Genomic DNA, 15663 nt, shown 5'->3' with positions numbered 1-15663 from the left:
GGCGTCTTCGGCGAGCTTCAGATTCGCATAGCCGTGCTCTGGCGTCCTATCATCGGTGCTGACGGTCCAATCACGATTTCGGAAACCTCCACGGCAAGGCCGCGCGGCATACGGACAGGGCCGATCCCCTACCATACTGAGCACAAGTAAAATGCCCTGCAGAGGGAGCGTGCCGAGGTCGGTTCTGCGCTGGCGTTTGGCCAACGCGTGCAGAGCCACTTCCGGTGCATGTTCGCGTGCCCGGCTGGCCAGCAAGGTTTGAGGTGCTAAACCCGGCTGCCTCGTCACTTTTTTCTGGATCCGGCAACAGCATTCCACAACTTACCAAGTCGAGTTCACAGCAACAATGGGCGTGCAACAAGATTTCTTGCCACGCATCCAGCGATCGCAGCCACAGCCTGCCAAGTCTCCCCGCGGACTCTCAAGGCGCTCGAGCTTCCGTCGTCACTCTCACCCCGCGGCCATCGAGCTACCCGAAGACGTACGCGCTCTCAAGCAACGAATCCTCGAAACCCACCCAGCCAAGCTTACGCGCTTCAGCCTGAGCCATATGCGTCACATGGCTATCCCGCCGGTGCTCATTCCGGACACACTCAACGACCGCCGTGCTATCCGCACGGTCGTGTCTGGCAAGAGCGTTCCGCTCACCATGCACATGTGGGAGAACTGCAAAAGGAAGACCAAGCACCTCGACATGATCGACGAGTACGTCACCTACCGGTGAGAATCATTCCACCTTGCGTCCCGTTCCAGTTGTTAGTCCCTTTCGCCGCCGTCCTTCGGAGACGACGAGTTCAGCGCCGAGAAGTTTCAGCCACCCCGCCAATAGATCTACGAGCTCAAAGAGGTAGCCTAAGCTTGAACATGACGCACCTGCAGTGCTGTGCAGTATTTATTCATTCTATCTAAGAAATAAGCTGCATTTGGTCTGTCGTACTACGATTATGACAGAGACGCGTTCAATTTCAACGACACCATGCCAAATCTACCCGATGCCTGGGGGTTTTCTCATGTTGCCACTTGAAAATCCGTGAACACCTCCCAAATCCGTCCGATCTTCATTGGAAGGGCCCTTGGGGGATGTGCAAGTGCACCGGCAGTGCCGGCGGCACGCGTGAGCAATTTCCATAAGTCACTACTGAGATCGGGTGATTTGATTTGTAAATACTGCTATTGTCAGCGAATCTCAGTAGTTATGAAATAGTACTTCATTTCATATTCAAATTAAATAGTATAGTATTCTACATATGATGCGCATGCTAACAACATTTTTTTAATCTAATATGGAAATTCAACGGCACTCAACAGACGTTGACTTGGTTTCTATTGTTGTCGTCGTCTCACTGCTACAAGCCCATTTCTCTGTTTCCTCTCACCAGCTCGTTAGTTCCACGAGGCACACAATACACTGACCGAATGCTCCGCTCTCGAACACGAAAAGCTCGCACTTTCGGGTCGGCTCCTTTCGTGGTGAACGTGTCAGAGCTGGATATGGCCAGGTCGCTTGGCTTGTTGAGACAAGATGTACCAATTGGAGTGACAGACTGTAGCAAGAGCAACTACGGTGTGGCGTAGCAGCGGCGAGAGAACATCGGGATCGAGACTCACGGATCTCAAAAGGCAATTCAAGAACGCTGCAAAGAACTTGCTCAATCGTCCGGCTTTCAGTTGTTTGTCAAAAGCTTCAGTAGCAAGGCAAACGATAGTGGAAATGCAAAGTATGTCTGCAAAAAGCTGAATGGTCAGCAATTCTTCGACAAGAACACCTCCTATGACGAAATTGAGTGCCCGTTTGCTATCAATGTCAACGGAGTTGACGGAAGCTGGAAGGTTACTCGCATTAATTTGCTCACAACCACGTCATGCGTGTGGGAATCACAGAACAACCTGTAGTAAATGATATTCTAATATTACCACTTCACAATAGGTAATAGTACTTCTATCGTGCTACACTCAATATCACTCTAGCGAAGATCTACTACCTGCGTCCAGTCTAACTGAGCCAATCCCTTGGCAGTGGACAAGTTGTCTCCAAAACAACCTCTACTTAGGCTTTTCCATGGCCTCGTCGCCCAAAGCGTCATCACTAGAGCCGTCGCACTCAAAATCCCACATCCCCACCTTGTCTAATTTTTTTTAATTGAATTTACCTCTCTGTAATACCGGTTCGCTTCTTTTCTTTTTGCCTTTTGAAGAGCTACGGCCTTGGGACCGCATCCGCGTTGACGGTTTAAATGGTTCTTAAGCTTAGTCGGAGCTAAAGGTGACCTTGCAGGATGGGCAGGTTCGGGGCAGGCGCTTTTTGGGTCGGCCCAATTTCTTCTTCGAGAGGTTGCGGAGTACAGGGGCCATGGCGTGGATAAAATGGAAATGAGAAAGTTGTTTTGTAAGAGCATGTAGCTCTACTTCATGCATTCGATGGTTGAGCATCACTGTGTATTACTATTATGTTACTACCCAGGCGTACATCTAACGCTTGGGACAACTACTGATCAGTACCAAATCAAATCAAATCACCCGATCTCAGTAGTAACTACTGACTTATGGAAATTGCTCGGCACGCATTGGAAATCAAATCACCCGATCTCAGTAGTAACTACTGACTTATGGAAATTGCTCGGCACGCGTTCATCAGGATTGGACGTCATTGCGTTGCACACACGTGTGGCCGCTTGACATCAGCACGGGTGATTGGAAGCCTTTTGCCTTTTATAAAAGAGACGGAGCTCATCATCCTGCACGTCTAGCGCAACGCTGCTTCTTGATCAATGGCGATAAGTCGCCAACGACGAAGGCGACAACCTCATTTCCGAATCGACTCCATCAAACACATACCGATACAGCCTCTAGCAGGCAGGCTACACGAGTTAAGTGCTCACCATGGGACTGCTACCTCCGCTCAAGAAGTATAACCTGCATTTGAAGCCGCGCTCTAGCATGCACAAGCGCCCAGCTGAAGATCCACTCAGCTGGGTCCCTTTGCCGCTCGAGGCCCAGCAGCTCAAGATGCGCATCTTGGAGTCCCACCCAATGCCACTCATGCGCTTCAGCATGAGTCGCATGCGCCATGTTGTATCCCATCCGCCTGTGGAAATTCCGATCGAGCTCCGCAAAAAAAAACTCGTTTCCAGTCGCGTGTCCGGCCACAGCGTGCCGCTCACCCGCAAGATGTGGGACAAGAAGATGAAGCAGTACAAGAAACACATGCTCGACGTCATCGGAGAGGGTATCCACTACCAGTGAATCCAAGTGATCATTCACAAAGTCCTGCACATTGCAAATTAGCCCTACAAAAGTAAAATACCGTAATTTATCCAAAGTGCCAGTCGCCTCGCAGCTTCTTCTTCAAAATTTAGTACCACCATTTTTCTCTACCCGGGTAGACGCCAGGGGAGATTTAATCGCGCTCAGCTGGTTCAGATCATCTCACTTGCAACAATCGAGTGAACTTCCGTAGTAAGTTGCTGACAATACCGTATATCGAAATTTGCATCTCATCAAATTGATATTGTGGGGGAGAAACTTACATCACTTGTTAACGCTTTATACACGCCACAGAAAGCAGCTCATCACTTCATTCTCTTGGGGTCCTCTTCAGCTCCGTGTCGGGAAACCTCTCCCTGTTGTATACAGGGCTCATGGTCAGCTTTCTCCTCTTTCTCCCCCTCAGCGTCCTCTACAGACTTGGGATTCTCCAGCTGCTCCGTCACAGCCTTCACCTGCTGTTCCATCTCACGAGCCAACGTCTCCAGCTGCGCCCCATTCCCAGCCAGCTGCAACGTCATCTCGACGTCTTCTCGCTCAGCCATCGCAGCCCCCCACGCCCGAGTAATACTCCGCTCCACATCCTCCAGCTCGTCCTGCTCCCTCAACATGGCTGCAAAGGCCGCTTTCTGGGCATCCATCTCTTCTTGGAAGCGCGTCTTGTGCTCCATCACCTCGGCCTTGCGAGCTCCAAGCTCCGCCAAGTGCTTCTCCTTCTTAGCTTCCCATTCGCTGAGTCGCTGCAGCGTGGCCGACAGCTCTGAGCGACGCTGCGCCTCAGTCTGGATCCGAGCCAGTCCTTCTTCCAGCAGCTTCGCCCTACGTTGCAGTTCTCGCTCGCTACGTCGAACCTCCTTCGCCTGTGGAGTCAGAGGCTCCTGGATAGAAACGTGGTAGTCCAATGTCTTCTCATTCAGCCACGAGAAGGCGTTATCCCACTCAAACACCAACGTCGCGTTGTCCTGTCGCACGTGGAACACGCCCGACATCTCGTTCATCCGCTCGGGCGACACGACCTCCGCTCCACTGGACGTTTCTGTCAGCTTGAACGAGACATCAGCAGCGTCCTCCTTCACGGAGAAGCTCCAGACCACGCGCCACCCGCTCTTCTCACAGATCACTGGCAGCTGGAAGCTCGCGCCTGCCTTGATCACCACGCCACTTCGCATCACCAGACACTCGTCGAACTCCACTTCCTCCTTCGGACTTGCTCCAGTATCGTCGGTAGAAAACAGAACAGCACGATGGTCGTCTCGGAAGTCACAGACGTCACGGAAGGCGCTTGAATGCTCCTCCAGTCGCTTCTGCAGCTCGTCCACGATGCTCGCCACTTGCTTCTCGAAGCTGGACACCAGCGTTTGTCGTCTTTGCAGCTGCATCGCTCGCTCCTTCTCGGACTGCAAGTGTTTGCGTGTCGCTTGCAGTTCATCGAGTTCGTCTTTCTCGGCCTCAAGTTCCAGCGCTTTCTTCTCCTCTCCAAGTGTCTGCAGCTCTTCCTGCAGCTCCAGAACCTGCACTCGCAGCTTCTTCAGCGCTTCATCCTTGGCTAGTAGCACTGCTGAGGTCTTGGAGGCTGCAGTTGAATCCTCACCGCTCTCTGGCTCGGACGACGGGGCAAGGATATCGATTTGGTCACGTGCAGCTTGTAGCTCTTCCCGACAGGCATCCAGAGCTCTCGACAGCAACGAGATCTCCGTGTTGGCGTCTTGTAACTCGGTTGGAAGTCGACGAACGTCGTCTGTTACTTCAGCGTCAGTAGTGCTAGTAGAAGATGTTGACGCAACGTTCCCGTCGCTCTTGTGCGCTTCAAGCCTGGTGTTCAGACAACGAATTTCTTCCGTTGCAGCGGCCAGTTCCATCTTCCAATGGTTGCTCTCTTCCTCCAGCGCAAAGACCTTCTCCGCGTTGGCTGCTTTGGTCGTGGCAAAGCGCTCTTGCAGCCCAATCAGCTCTGCACCGGCGTCATCGAGCTGCTTCCTCAGTGTCGTCTCGGATGCTCTCAACGTCGCCAACTCCTTCTCGAGTCCAGCTGTAGGTAGCGCGAGCTGTGGCACGGGGACGGGGGGAACATCACGCGCGCTGGTCGTCTGCGTCTGGGATTGCTCCGTCAGCTTCCGCTCCAGCGACTCGATCCGGCTCTGGCGCTTGTCGTTTTCCGCTTTACTCGCTTCCAACGCCTCGTGCACCTTCTGCAGGTCTTGTTTGGCCGTCTGCACTGCAGCTGTGGCAGTGCTAAGACGCGCTTGGAACGCCGTCTGCTCTGCCTCCTTGACGCGCTCACTCTCCTCCTCGATCTGCTGCTTCTCCCTCTCCAGCTCCTGGATCTTAAGAGTGAACTCCGCAATTTGCGCTTCCGTCTGCTCTTGCTCCGACACTAACCGCTGCGTTTCCTCCTCCAACTCGGCGATAACGTGCGCTTTCTCCATCGCCAAGTGGTCAAAGTCCGCCTGCATCATCTCCTGTGTCCGCTGCACCTCCTCCAGCCGAGCCTCGCTGTCTTGACGCGCAGCTTCTGCTAGCTCTCGCTGCTCGTCGCTCTCTCGAACTTGCTTCAACAAGGCCTCGTTCTCCTTGCGCATTCCATTCAGCAGTTCTGCTCGCTTCTCCATCTTCTTCAACGCAGTGTGTGAGCGCACACGGTACCGCTCAAAGTCGCTACGTACACTCGCCAGTTGGCTCTGTAACGCAGCGACCTCTTCTTGCTGCGCTGCTTGCTGTTGCTGCTCCTGGATACTGGCAGAGCGGTTCTGAGCCGTTAACGTCTCTGCAGCCTCCACTAGTTCCTTCTTCTCGTCTTGTAAAGCTGCTACTTGCTCTTCCAAGGACTCAACCAGAGCCTCGAGCTCGCGAGTCGAAGCTTCCGCGGTCATTAAACGCGCATGAACTTGCAGCTTCTCTTGCTCTACTTCATTCATCTTGGCCGCATCCTTCTTCACGCGGCTGTGCAGCTGCTCAAGTTGATCCAGCCAGCGTACAGAATTCCCCTTTGCAGCAGCCAACAGCTCACCCACATCCTTGTCGTGGGCAGAGCTCAAATTCTCCACGACTTCTCCTTCGTCCTCTCCGTCCTTCGCGAACAAACGCCAATCTGACGCTGCCACGAACTCGTCAATAAGCCGCTTCTGCTTGTCTTGTTCACTGCGGATGACGGTCAACTGCTCCATAGCCACACGCAGTTGGTCTCTAGTCGAGAGCAGATCGCCCAACATTGTTACTAGTTCTCTGCATAGTTCTGTCGCCTCATGGGACTGCCACTCTCTCCCCTCAAAACTGACATCCTCCTCGCCTCTAGAGCGCAATAAGTCCACCACTTCGCGCAGTTCAGCTATCTGCTGCGCCATTTGCTCTTTGACCTCCCCGCTCCTCGCTTCTTGTGCGTCCTGAGCTTCCTCCAGGTCATTCTTCAGCTGCGTGCACTCGCGAGTCCGCTCGTCTACTTCCGAGCGAGAGACACGGAGCTGAGCTTCGCAGCGCTCCAAAGACTCGGCCGTCTCGTTCTGCTCAGTTGTTTTTGCTGCTAGTGTCTCTTCCAGCTCCTCCAGCTCAGCTGACAACGACTCGATTCTACAATCGCTGTCGGTAACACGCTGAGCCAAACGTGTCGTCTCAACTCCGTGTGTGTGTTGCAACTCATTCATCGCCTCTTGCTTCTCGTTGGTTAGACGGTCAATGCGTTCGCGCATCTCAGCTTGCTCGTTCTCCAGCGACGTGATGGTGTTCTGCTGAGCTTCACAACGCTCCTCATACTCCGTCATCTGTGCTTGAAGAGTGCTTATCTTAGTCTGCAAGCTTCGCGTTTCCTGTTCGTGTGCGCGCTGTAATTCATCCACCGCCTGGGTCTTGTCCTTCGTGAGCTGTGCAATTCTCTCCTCGAGTTCGGTCTGTTCCCACTGCAATTCCTTGATCGTCTCCAGCTGAGCTTGCGAACGCTCTTCGTTGTCTTGTAACTCGTCAAAAGTCTGCATCTCTGGTACCGTACTCGAAGCAATCCCATCAACGCTTGTCTCTACTTGATCTTCAGCTAAATCCACTGGCTGTGAGTCGTCTTCTTCAAGTTCCAACAAAGGCACATCGGCATTCTCCGGACACGCACCAACCTCCTCCTCTTCATCGACATCAGCCTCCACTTTATCTTCCGAAACGCTTTCTGCATCGCTCTTTACATTCTCTAGCTGATGATGAAGCTTCTCAATGTTATCAGCATGCGCCTTGACGAGACGATCCTTCTCAATAGTCAAGGCTCCCACCTCCGCCCTCAGTTGCTGTAGTTCGTCACTTGCCGCAGGATTGACAGGTGCAGCACTTCCAAAGCGAAGACGGAGCTCTTCGATTTCGTCCAAGTACGTTGCGCAAAGTTCCTCAAGCTCGTTTGCATGGGTCTCTGCAAGCTGCTGCTTCTCCAAGTTCAAGTTCTTCACTTCATCTCGTAATTCCTGCAGCTCCTCATTTCGCGTATCGATCTCATCATTCTCCGCAGCAGCGCTTTCGATGCGACTGCGAAGCTCTTCCATCTCGTCTCTGTGTGTATCACACAGCTCTTCAACGTCGTCCAGGTGTGTCTTTGCCATGACTTCCTTCTCTTGAGTCAAACTATCCACCTCGGCCTGCAGCACCTCGAGTTCTTCACCCATTGCTGCATTCTCTTCTCCTGTCTTTGTCGATAACTCATCTCCCGCACTTGCCAGCCTTCGCCGAAGCTCCTCCACCTCTATAGAGTGCGTCTGCTGAAGCTCTTCCACCTCATCTGCATGCACCTTAACAAGAGCTTCCTTCTCGGCAGTCAGCGCGTCAATCTCAGCCTGAAGCGTCTGAAGCTTTTCACCATTTGACTCCGCATCCTTCGTATCGACAGAAGCCGTCGCACTCTCCGCCTTAAGACGCAGCTCTTGGACTTCATCTTCGTGCTGTGTCACCAATTTCTCCTTCTCTGAAGCCAAACTCTCCAACTGAGCCCTCAATTCCTCCAGCTCTTCAGCACGACGTCTCTCCCCCTCATCAGCCTTCGTCGAGAGCGCGTCCATGACGCTCTCCAGCTGTCCCTGCAGCTCCTCCACCTCATCCGCGTGAGCTCTCACCAGTCTCTCTTTCTCCGACGCCATGCTCTCCACCTCAACTCTCAGAGCCTGCATTTCCTCAGCCTGATACGCTGCGCTCTGCGTCATGCGTTGGATCTCCTGGTCGCTCTCACGCACCAGCTGCTCCATCGCTTGGCACGCTTCTCGCTGTTGCTCCAGCAGCATCGCGTCTTCTTCCTGTCTCAGCGTTTCTCTCTCCTTCGTCCTCTCCAGCTCTTGCCTCAGCTCTTCTAGTGCCAAACTTTCCTGTTTCAGCCTCTCCTGAGCCTCCAACGCTTCTTCTCGCGCAGCTTCCAGCTCCCTGTCTCCCTGTTTGAGTCTCTCTATCTCTATCTTCACTTCAGTCTCGTTATGCTCGTGGAAACTTTCCATTATAACAGCTTCCAGCTGCACAAGACGACGCACTCGGGCAATAAGTCGCTCAGGAGGCGTCTCCTGCTCCTTGTGCGTCTCCTTGTCGCGTTTCTTACCGTCTACCACGTCCTCTATCGCTTCCCAGCGTCCCAGAAGTCCAAAGATCGTCTGCTGTTGCTCCATGAGTCGCTTGCGGCCTTGCTCCACGGTCGACGCCGACTGTTGCAGCGCCGCCGCCGCGTTCTCGTTGCCCTTGGCTTTCATATCGTCCGACTTCTTACCCAGCATCGTCTCTACTCGCGCAAGTCGCGTTGCTAGCTCCTGGGTGTGCGCGTCAGCGTCGTCGTCCTCCTCATCGCCCTCGCCACGTCGACGCGCCAGTAAATGCCGCTGTTCCGCGATGAGCGCCATGGCTTGACGCAGATCCGACACAGAGGACGCCAAGGCGCGCGCGGCGCCCTCGTTGCCCTTGCGTTGCGCATCCTGCGCCTTCTGCTGCAGCTTCTCGGCCACGAGGTGCACCCGGGCGCTGACGTCGGCTGCCATGATGCGATTTCAGAGTGTGTGTAGAGCAAGCTGCTATTTAGCAACGAGCACTTTGAACTTGCAACGAAGATGTACCCATTTCAAAATCGGCATCATGGGTACATCTATGTTGCAAGTTCGAACGTATTCATTAATAGTTACATTTGGGCAACGTTCACGTCCGGGTATTTCGGACCAGGTATTTTCCAAGGGCAACGTTCACGTCCGGGTATTTCGGACCAGGTATTTTCCAAATATTTCATCAGGTTACCAGGGTTTTTTATTACCGATTTTCGTTCGAATTTTTTTTTCGTCGATCTCCCAGCCACTCATCCGGGGAGAAGAAGCCACTCGGCAGCTCTTCCTCTCGCGGCGAACGCGTACAGCGCCATGGCTCGCACCCACAAGACAGCGCATATCAAGCAGCAAATGGCGGAGGAGGCGCTAAGAGAAGAGGAGGCCCGCGCGGCAGCGGCAGTCCGAGAGGAAGCTGCTGCTGAGGATACCATGCATCGTGTTAACATCGAAAACGCCCGCACTAGGTCTGAGAAAGCAGTAGCCATTCAACGCGCAAGGGAGAGCCGAGCAGAGACAGCGACGCCGTTATTTGGCCCCCATGGAGTCGGTCAAGATGACCAAGAAGTTGATGAGCTGGAAGGCGACGGTGATGAAGGCCAAGCAGACGATGACGACGAAGCAGGCGATAACGAGGGAGGCACCGCTTCACAGCCGGAGGCTGTGCAGAAAGGGGAAGAGAAGACTGAACAAGAAGTCACTGCTAATAGGCGGAGCAATGTGGCGATGAGCGACAAGCCGTCTCCACGGCAAGGAAAGAAGCGCTCGGTTGCAGACGTTGATGACGATTTGTTTGTTCCCGTTCCGCCGTTTGAGGAGGAGCATACTACCTGGGCAGCATTCGAGCAAGGGCTCAAGATGTATATGCGGGCGACACGACAAGTGCTTGTCGTGAAGGAGGAGATAAGTGTCGCTCGGCGTAACTCAGCACTCAAGAACCATCTCCAGTACAAAGATCTCCCGGAAGAGGAGATCCCACTCGTCCCAGAGGACATGGGTCCGTATCAGCGCAAGTACATTTGTACTCACGGGTGGCCTACGCGTGAGCGGTCGACAGGCAAGCGCACACTGCACAACCTTCGGCGGACCGAATGTCCTTTCCAGTTTCTTGCGCAGGGTAATCGCATGGATAATGGTTCGTGGGGAATAGCTCTTAAGCGCGAAATTTACTCTCACAACCACCTGGTTTCTCCAGAGATTTACCAGCACTACCCAGGTATTCGACAGATGTCTACGCAGTCCCCGTTGGTCCCTGGCGTTGAGCTACTGATGCAATCGCAGGCCACGACATCAAGTATCTACGAATACATTCGCGAAAACTCAGAGCACATGACAGACGTCCGAAATTTGATCGCCCGCTTGCGTCGCTCCGGTAAGTGTTTGGTGTGTTCGTAAGTTTGATTGCTTTATGGTGATCACGTACTAATGATTACTTTGATTACCTTAGGTGTAGAACTGTCCGATGATGACGCAGTAGCTGAAGCCATCGTGAACTTTAACATGGAGTCTCCGCAGAGCGTGTCCTCGTTATACCAGAGTGCGCGTGGAAACACCGGGGTCATTTTAATCACGACGGGGCACATGCGATCCATGTTGGACAGCTTTCCTGAGGTCCTTCAAATGGACTGCACGCACAAGACGAACAAGTAAGTCATAGCTGTTTTTTTAGTTCCGGGGATTGTCCATGTTTTTTCCAGGTATTTATCTTTTTTTCTTCCATTACTAGATACAACTATCAGTTACTCTCGATGGTTGCGATGGACCAGTTTGGCAATGGACAGCCTGTCCAGTATTCTTTGTTAGAGACGAACGGCGACTGGCAGATGGCAAAGAGCAATGATTATTTCAAGCGTGCAAATGAGCACTGGCGTTTCTTGCGGATTGTGATTGTGGATAAGGATATGCGAGAGGTGGAAGTTCTGCGACAGAAGTTGCCGGAGGCGCGCATTTTGCTATGCCACTTTCACGTAATCAAATGGCTACATGACACGATTCGGATGTCGAGTAAATACGGAGCATTGAAGCGGACGTGCTGGCCCAAATGAAACACACGATCACGAACATGACCTACGCTAGGACGGAAGCAGATTACGTGACTCACCGTGATGAGTTTAAGTGTTTGTCGCTTAGAGGAGGACGACAAGATTTGTGGGATTATCTTCAAGAGAATTGGGAAAATTGCAAGGACATGTGGGTCATGGCGTATCGTGTTGCTTTGCCTCACTTTCAGAATCACACAAACAACCGTGTAGAGAGCTTGTTCGGCAAAGTGAAGCAGCAGATCAAGGGCCATTTCTCTATGAATTCCAGCTTAAAAGCGCTACTATCATACCAGTGGCGAAAGGAGGAGGAATACTACGCCAAGGTGGAGATGCCAGGAACGTTACGTAATACTACATACACAAAGGAGATGAACGCTGTGCTGGGCATGACGACGCGATGGGTAGCTGCTGCTATAAAGACACAATATGATGTTGCCGTGCACCAGGACGTGGTGAGCAGTTACGCTATTGTAGACAACGGAGATACGGTGACTTTACGTGCCAACGTGGCGTTGCATTATGCACTTGGCTTAATAACGAGGTGAAACAACTTGTGGACGAAACACCTCCAGTGGTTGCTGCAATTAATGACATTCTGAATACCTGGCCATACAAAACTTTGCCAGGTTTCGGAATTGACATCACAATGGCCGACATCTATTGTGTTCGAGGGTCCATGTGGCTCAACGATGGCGCCATGCACGCCTTTTCGGTCTTTCTACAGCGCTACAAGAGCAATGCCACGGTGACGATGCCTCCACTTAAGAAGTTACCAAGAAAAAAACCAGCTAATGTGGAGCCGGTGCTTCCGGAGAAGAAACGTTTGGAGATTTGCGCTTCTGTAGCCGTTTGTCAGTTTGTGTTGGTGCCTGTCAATTTTGAGGGAGTTCACTGGGGCTGCTTAGTGATCGAAGGCAGTTCGAAGGTGATTCACCTGTACGACAGCCTGAATTCTGCCAAGAACGTTAAACGTCTTGAAGGCATTACGAGCGAGGTTGCATCGGCAATGCAGGAAGTGTTCCAGGTGAATCACATTAAAGAACCTGTAGAAAGATGGTGATAGTTGTGGAGTCTTGTGTGTCTCCACATGTGGAAGTGCGTGTCCAGCGAGGCGCCAAGTGATGTAACTTCTTCTGGCATTACGAAGTTACGTTGGGCAATGCTACTCGAAATTCTGAAGATCAGACGTCGTTCGTAGCTGCAGCATGTGTCGTGGTAAGAGGTAACTTGACAAGTACATGGCATTTACCTGGCCAATACCTGGCTGCTGACAAGAAGATACCCATTCAAGCTTTTGACTCCCCGTGGGTTTGCCATGCCGACAAGACAAGTTCTTCATCACTTCGACTTTTGCCCAAGTAGCGCACACATGACTATTCCAGGTATCCAAGCTCTCGATACCTGCGTAATATTTGGACGGGAATTTATTTCATAAATTACCTGCCAGAAGTCGAAACCTGAAGGAGTACTGGACGTGAACCTGGAGATACCTGCATCTGAGTAAACCTAATCACTAAATAGATATCTGGGAAACGAACGCCGTCCTACATTTAATTTCAAAGATTTTAACGTTACGGCCTATTTTTCCTTGATAGCTTCGAAAGCCTTGATGATGCTGTCCGGGGCCTGCACGAGCTCAATGAGTACTCCTTCCCCCGATAGGGCAGTGGCGTCGTTCCCCTTGGGGTGGATAAAGGCTACGCTGATGCCCGCAGCACCTTTGCGGATGCCTCCAGGAGTAATGCGTACGCCCTTGTCAGTCAACTCATTCTCACACACGCTGGAAGATCGTCAATCCACCGTCTAATGTGGTTGAGCGGAGGCACGTGAACCTTTGGCGCCTTATCTGGGTCAATGGGCTGCATGATGTCCACCTCCACAGCGAATGGTCCCTTGCCACACTGCAGAATATCCTCGTCCACGTTCTCCTTCTCGCTGCGGAAGGACCCTTCCTTCATCAGCCCGAAGGTATCCACCCATATCGCAACCGTTCCGACACCCTACCCCTTTCCGACATGTTTCCGACAGCTCGGAACAACAGACAGATTCAGGTACCAAACACCATTTATTATTTAAAACAAATACGGTATCTCTAACGTTATAAATACGTGAAACTTTTATTTTAAAAAGAGTGGCCTGGGAGAATGATGGCAGCCATCATGGCTAGGTGGAGGGATGGGTCGACGGCGTCAGTGCGTCATCGGTTGGTGCGTGAGCTAGCGCGAAGCGGCGGCGGATACGGCGGCGACGGTGGCACTGGTGACGGGCGAGCGAGCGTGAAGGGCAGCGGCGGCGGATACGGCGGCAACGGTGGCACTGGTGACGGGCGAGCGAGCGTGCAGGGCGGCGTGCTGGTATTAGGTGAGAGCGCGGAGCGGCGGGCGAGCGAGCGTGAAGGGCAGCGGCAGCAGGGAGGCGTGCTGGTGGCGTGCTATCGAGTGTAGAGCGGGTGGTCCTGCTGGGGATACCGGAGGACGACACGGCGCAGGTGTCGATGCTCGACTTGTACGTCCGCTCGGTGCACGCCCTACAGCGCGACGGTGTGGTCGGAGTACTGGGCGTGGTGTGTACGGGCGTGACATGGGCTCGTCAATGAGTGCGATAGTGTTTGACGGCGTGCAGGCGCGCGATGGTGCTAGCACGGCGAGCGTGACGAAGTTTGTTGTGTCGGCGCTGGCGTCGATTGGATCGGACGTGTCTGTAGCAGGTGAACTCGGTGGCGCCGTTCTATGGTGATGATTTCACGAATGCGGGATGCGGTGCAGCGCGTGGAGGTGGCGCATCGTTTGGCGAACTCGTGGCGGCGTCGAAGCCTGGACCTACGCACGAACTTCGTGCCACGAAGGAGTTCGTGAACAAGGCTCCAGTGGAGACAAGGCAGGCGGTGTCGCTGGTCTTTGATGATGCTTCTGCGCTGGGTGAGCAGAGCTCGGCTGAATGTGCAGAATGTAAGCATGGTTCTTCCTAAGCGTCTCGACTACTCCAGCGTGTGAAGCGGTGTCGCGAGTGGCAGCTTCCCGGTGAGATTCAGCGAAGCGAGACAAGCTGGCAGAAGAGGTGGAATAGGAAACGCACAGTGCCATTTCTGAGGCCGTGGCGGTGTAGACGAACATGACGCTGGTGGGCGTGGCTATCGTAGCGGCGACCGAGGCCATGAAGGCGGTGTTCGAGACTGTGGAAGATGCCGAGGTGGAGGCAGTGGAGGTGGACTGTCAAGTAAATGTACTAGAAATACCCGGCGCAGGCTTGTTGCGCGTGCTGGTGCGTTGGTCGTACACATCACGTTGGTTAGCGTGGCCTTCTTCTGCTGCTTGGTGACTGGTGGTCCTGACCACGCAACAAGACTGCGTCACACCCAGGCTCTAGAATCACAATGAGAGGTTAGCAAAGACGCTATTTTAATAAAACAAATGCAGTACATGTACATGTGTATCTAAGCTTACTAATAGTTTTTGTTGAGGCATGTTATTTTATCATTTTTCTAAACACGTACTTGAATACTTGCTCCTTCGAAGTACTGGAGGACCTTGTTGTCGGAATGACAAGAATATTTCAAAAATACTTTTTTTACTGAGTATTTGTATCCAGCCATAAATATTTTGGCTGCGCTTCCAACAAATATTTGTCGGAAGCTGTCGGAATAAGAGACCTACCCACATGGGATGCCATTGGCCAAAAGATGAAAATGAAGATATTCAATTAGCGTAAATTTGACATCCCCTAACCTGATCACAATCCTACCTAACTATCTGTCGGAAAGACGTGTATATTCATCCATAGAGCACTCAGTGCGCTCTTACTGGGGCCGCCGGCAGCGATTTGTTGCCGTCCCAAGACGCGGAACGACGATTTCTGGACAATTATAAGGTGGAACTTTAATAATTTGACGATGCTGTTTGTAATTATAGTGCGGTTTAGCTTACACGAGCGGTCTGCTGGAAAGGTGGCGCTAAGGCGCGCGCATGAGCGGCGTCTTGGTCATCCACGTTGCCAAAAATGAGCGATAGTGAAGTCTGTCATTCGTGTGTCGATAACTTCAAGATTGCTTTGTCTTTGTACCTGATTAAGGTGGTGTGGTGTACAAATGGATTATGGTGTGCACACCAAAAGCTGAACGTGAAGGAAGAAACCAGTCACGGTTTGCTCCCTTCCAGATGGTGCCTCCTCCGCGCTCTTCGCTGCCCACCGCCGACAGCAGTACAGCAAACGGACGCGCGTCAGCAAGCAGAAGCACAGACGCGTCAACCAGCGCATTTCCAGCCTCGAGTAGCAGCGCGGGGTCCAAGCGACAGCTTGCGGAACCCGAGGTCATCGCGCTGAACGAGTTG

At 52.7% G+C, this 15663-nt stretch overlaps 6 protein-coding genes across 6 annotated transcripts; 2 read left to right on the top strand and 4 right to left on the bottom strand.

Moving 5' to 3' along the window:
* Positions 1 to 346: 346 nt before the first annotated feature.
* On the top strand, positions 347 to 873 carry PITG_10390 (uncharacterized protein; the record flags this gene model as incomplete). The annotated part of the gene is made up of 1 exon (XM_002902145.1): positions 347 to 873. The coding sequence occupies one exon, from the start codon at positions 347 to 349 to the stop codon at positions 722 to 724; it is 378 nt and encodes a 125-aa protein (XP_002902191.1).
* Positions 874 to 2880: 2007 nt separating this feature from the next.
* Positions 2881 to 3243, top strand: PITG_10389 (uncharacterized protein; the record flags this gene model as incomplete). The annotated part of the gene is made up of 1 exon (XM_002902144.1): positions 2881 to 3243. One exon carries the CDS (start codon positions 2881 to 2883, stop codon positions 3241 to 3243), a length of 363 nt encoding a protein of 120 aa, XP_002902190.1.
* A 433-nt stretch (positions 3244 to 3676) lies between these two features.
* Positions 3677 to 6134, bottom strand: PITG_10388 (myosin-like protein; the record flags this gene model as incomplete). The annotated part of the gene is made up of 3 exons (XM_002902143.1): positions 3677 to 3701; positions 3745 to 5002; positions 5090 to 6134. The coding sequence occupies 3 exons, from the start codon at positions 6132 to 6134 to the stop codon at positions 3677 to 3679; spliced, it is 2328 nt and encodes a 775-aa protein (XP_002902189.1).
* Positions 6135 to 8335: 2201 nt separating this feature from the next.
* On the bottom strand, positions 8336 to 9239 carry PITG_10387 (uncharacterized protein; the record flags this gene model as incomplete). The annotated part of the gene is made up of 2 exons (XM_002902142.1): positions 8336 to 8366; positions 8410 to 9239. The coding sequence occupies 2 exons, from the start codon at positions 9237 to 9239 to the stop codon at positions 8336 to 8338; spliced, it is 861 nt and encodes a 286-aa protein (XP_002902188.1).
* Positions 9240 to 12913: 3674 nt separating this feature from the next.
* On the bottom strand, positions 12914 to 13293 carry PITG_10385 (uncharacterized protein; the record flags this gene model as incomplete). The annotated part of the gene is made up of 2 exons (XM_002902141.1): positions 12914 to 12961; positions 13111 to 13293. 2 exons carry the CDS (start codon positions 13291 to 13293, stop codon positions 12914 to 12916), a joined length of 231 nt encoding a protein of 76 aa, XP_002902187.1.
* A 258-nt stretch (positions 13294 to 13551) lies between these two features.
* PITG_10384 (uncharacterized protein) lies at positions 13552 to 14994 on the bottom strand (the record flags this gene model as incomplete). The annotated part of the gene is made up of 6 exons (XM_002902140.1): positions 13552 to 13686; positions 13867 to 14033; positions 14081 to 14154; positions 14411 to 14507; positions 14571 to 14697; positions 14989 to 14994. The coding sequence occupies 6 exons, from the start codon at positions 14992 to 14994 to the stop codon at positions 13552 to 13554; spliced, it is 606 nt and encodes a 201-aa protein (XP_002902186.1).
* Between the last annotated feature and the right edge of the window lie 669 nt (positions 14995 to 15663).

This window comes from Phytophthora infestans, genomic scaffold (assembly GCF_000142945.1).
Source record: "Phytophthora infestans T30-4 supercont1.18 genomic scaffold, whole genome shotgun sequence".
NCBI lineage: Eukaryota > Oomycota > Peronosporomycetes > Peronosporales > Peronosporaceae > Phytophthora > Phytophthora infestans.
The sequence above is the reverse complement of the archived record's forward strand: the minus strand, read 5'-3'. Positions and strand labels throughout refer to the sequence as shown.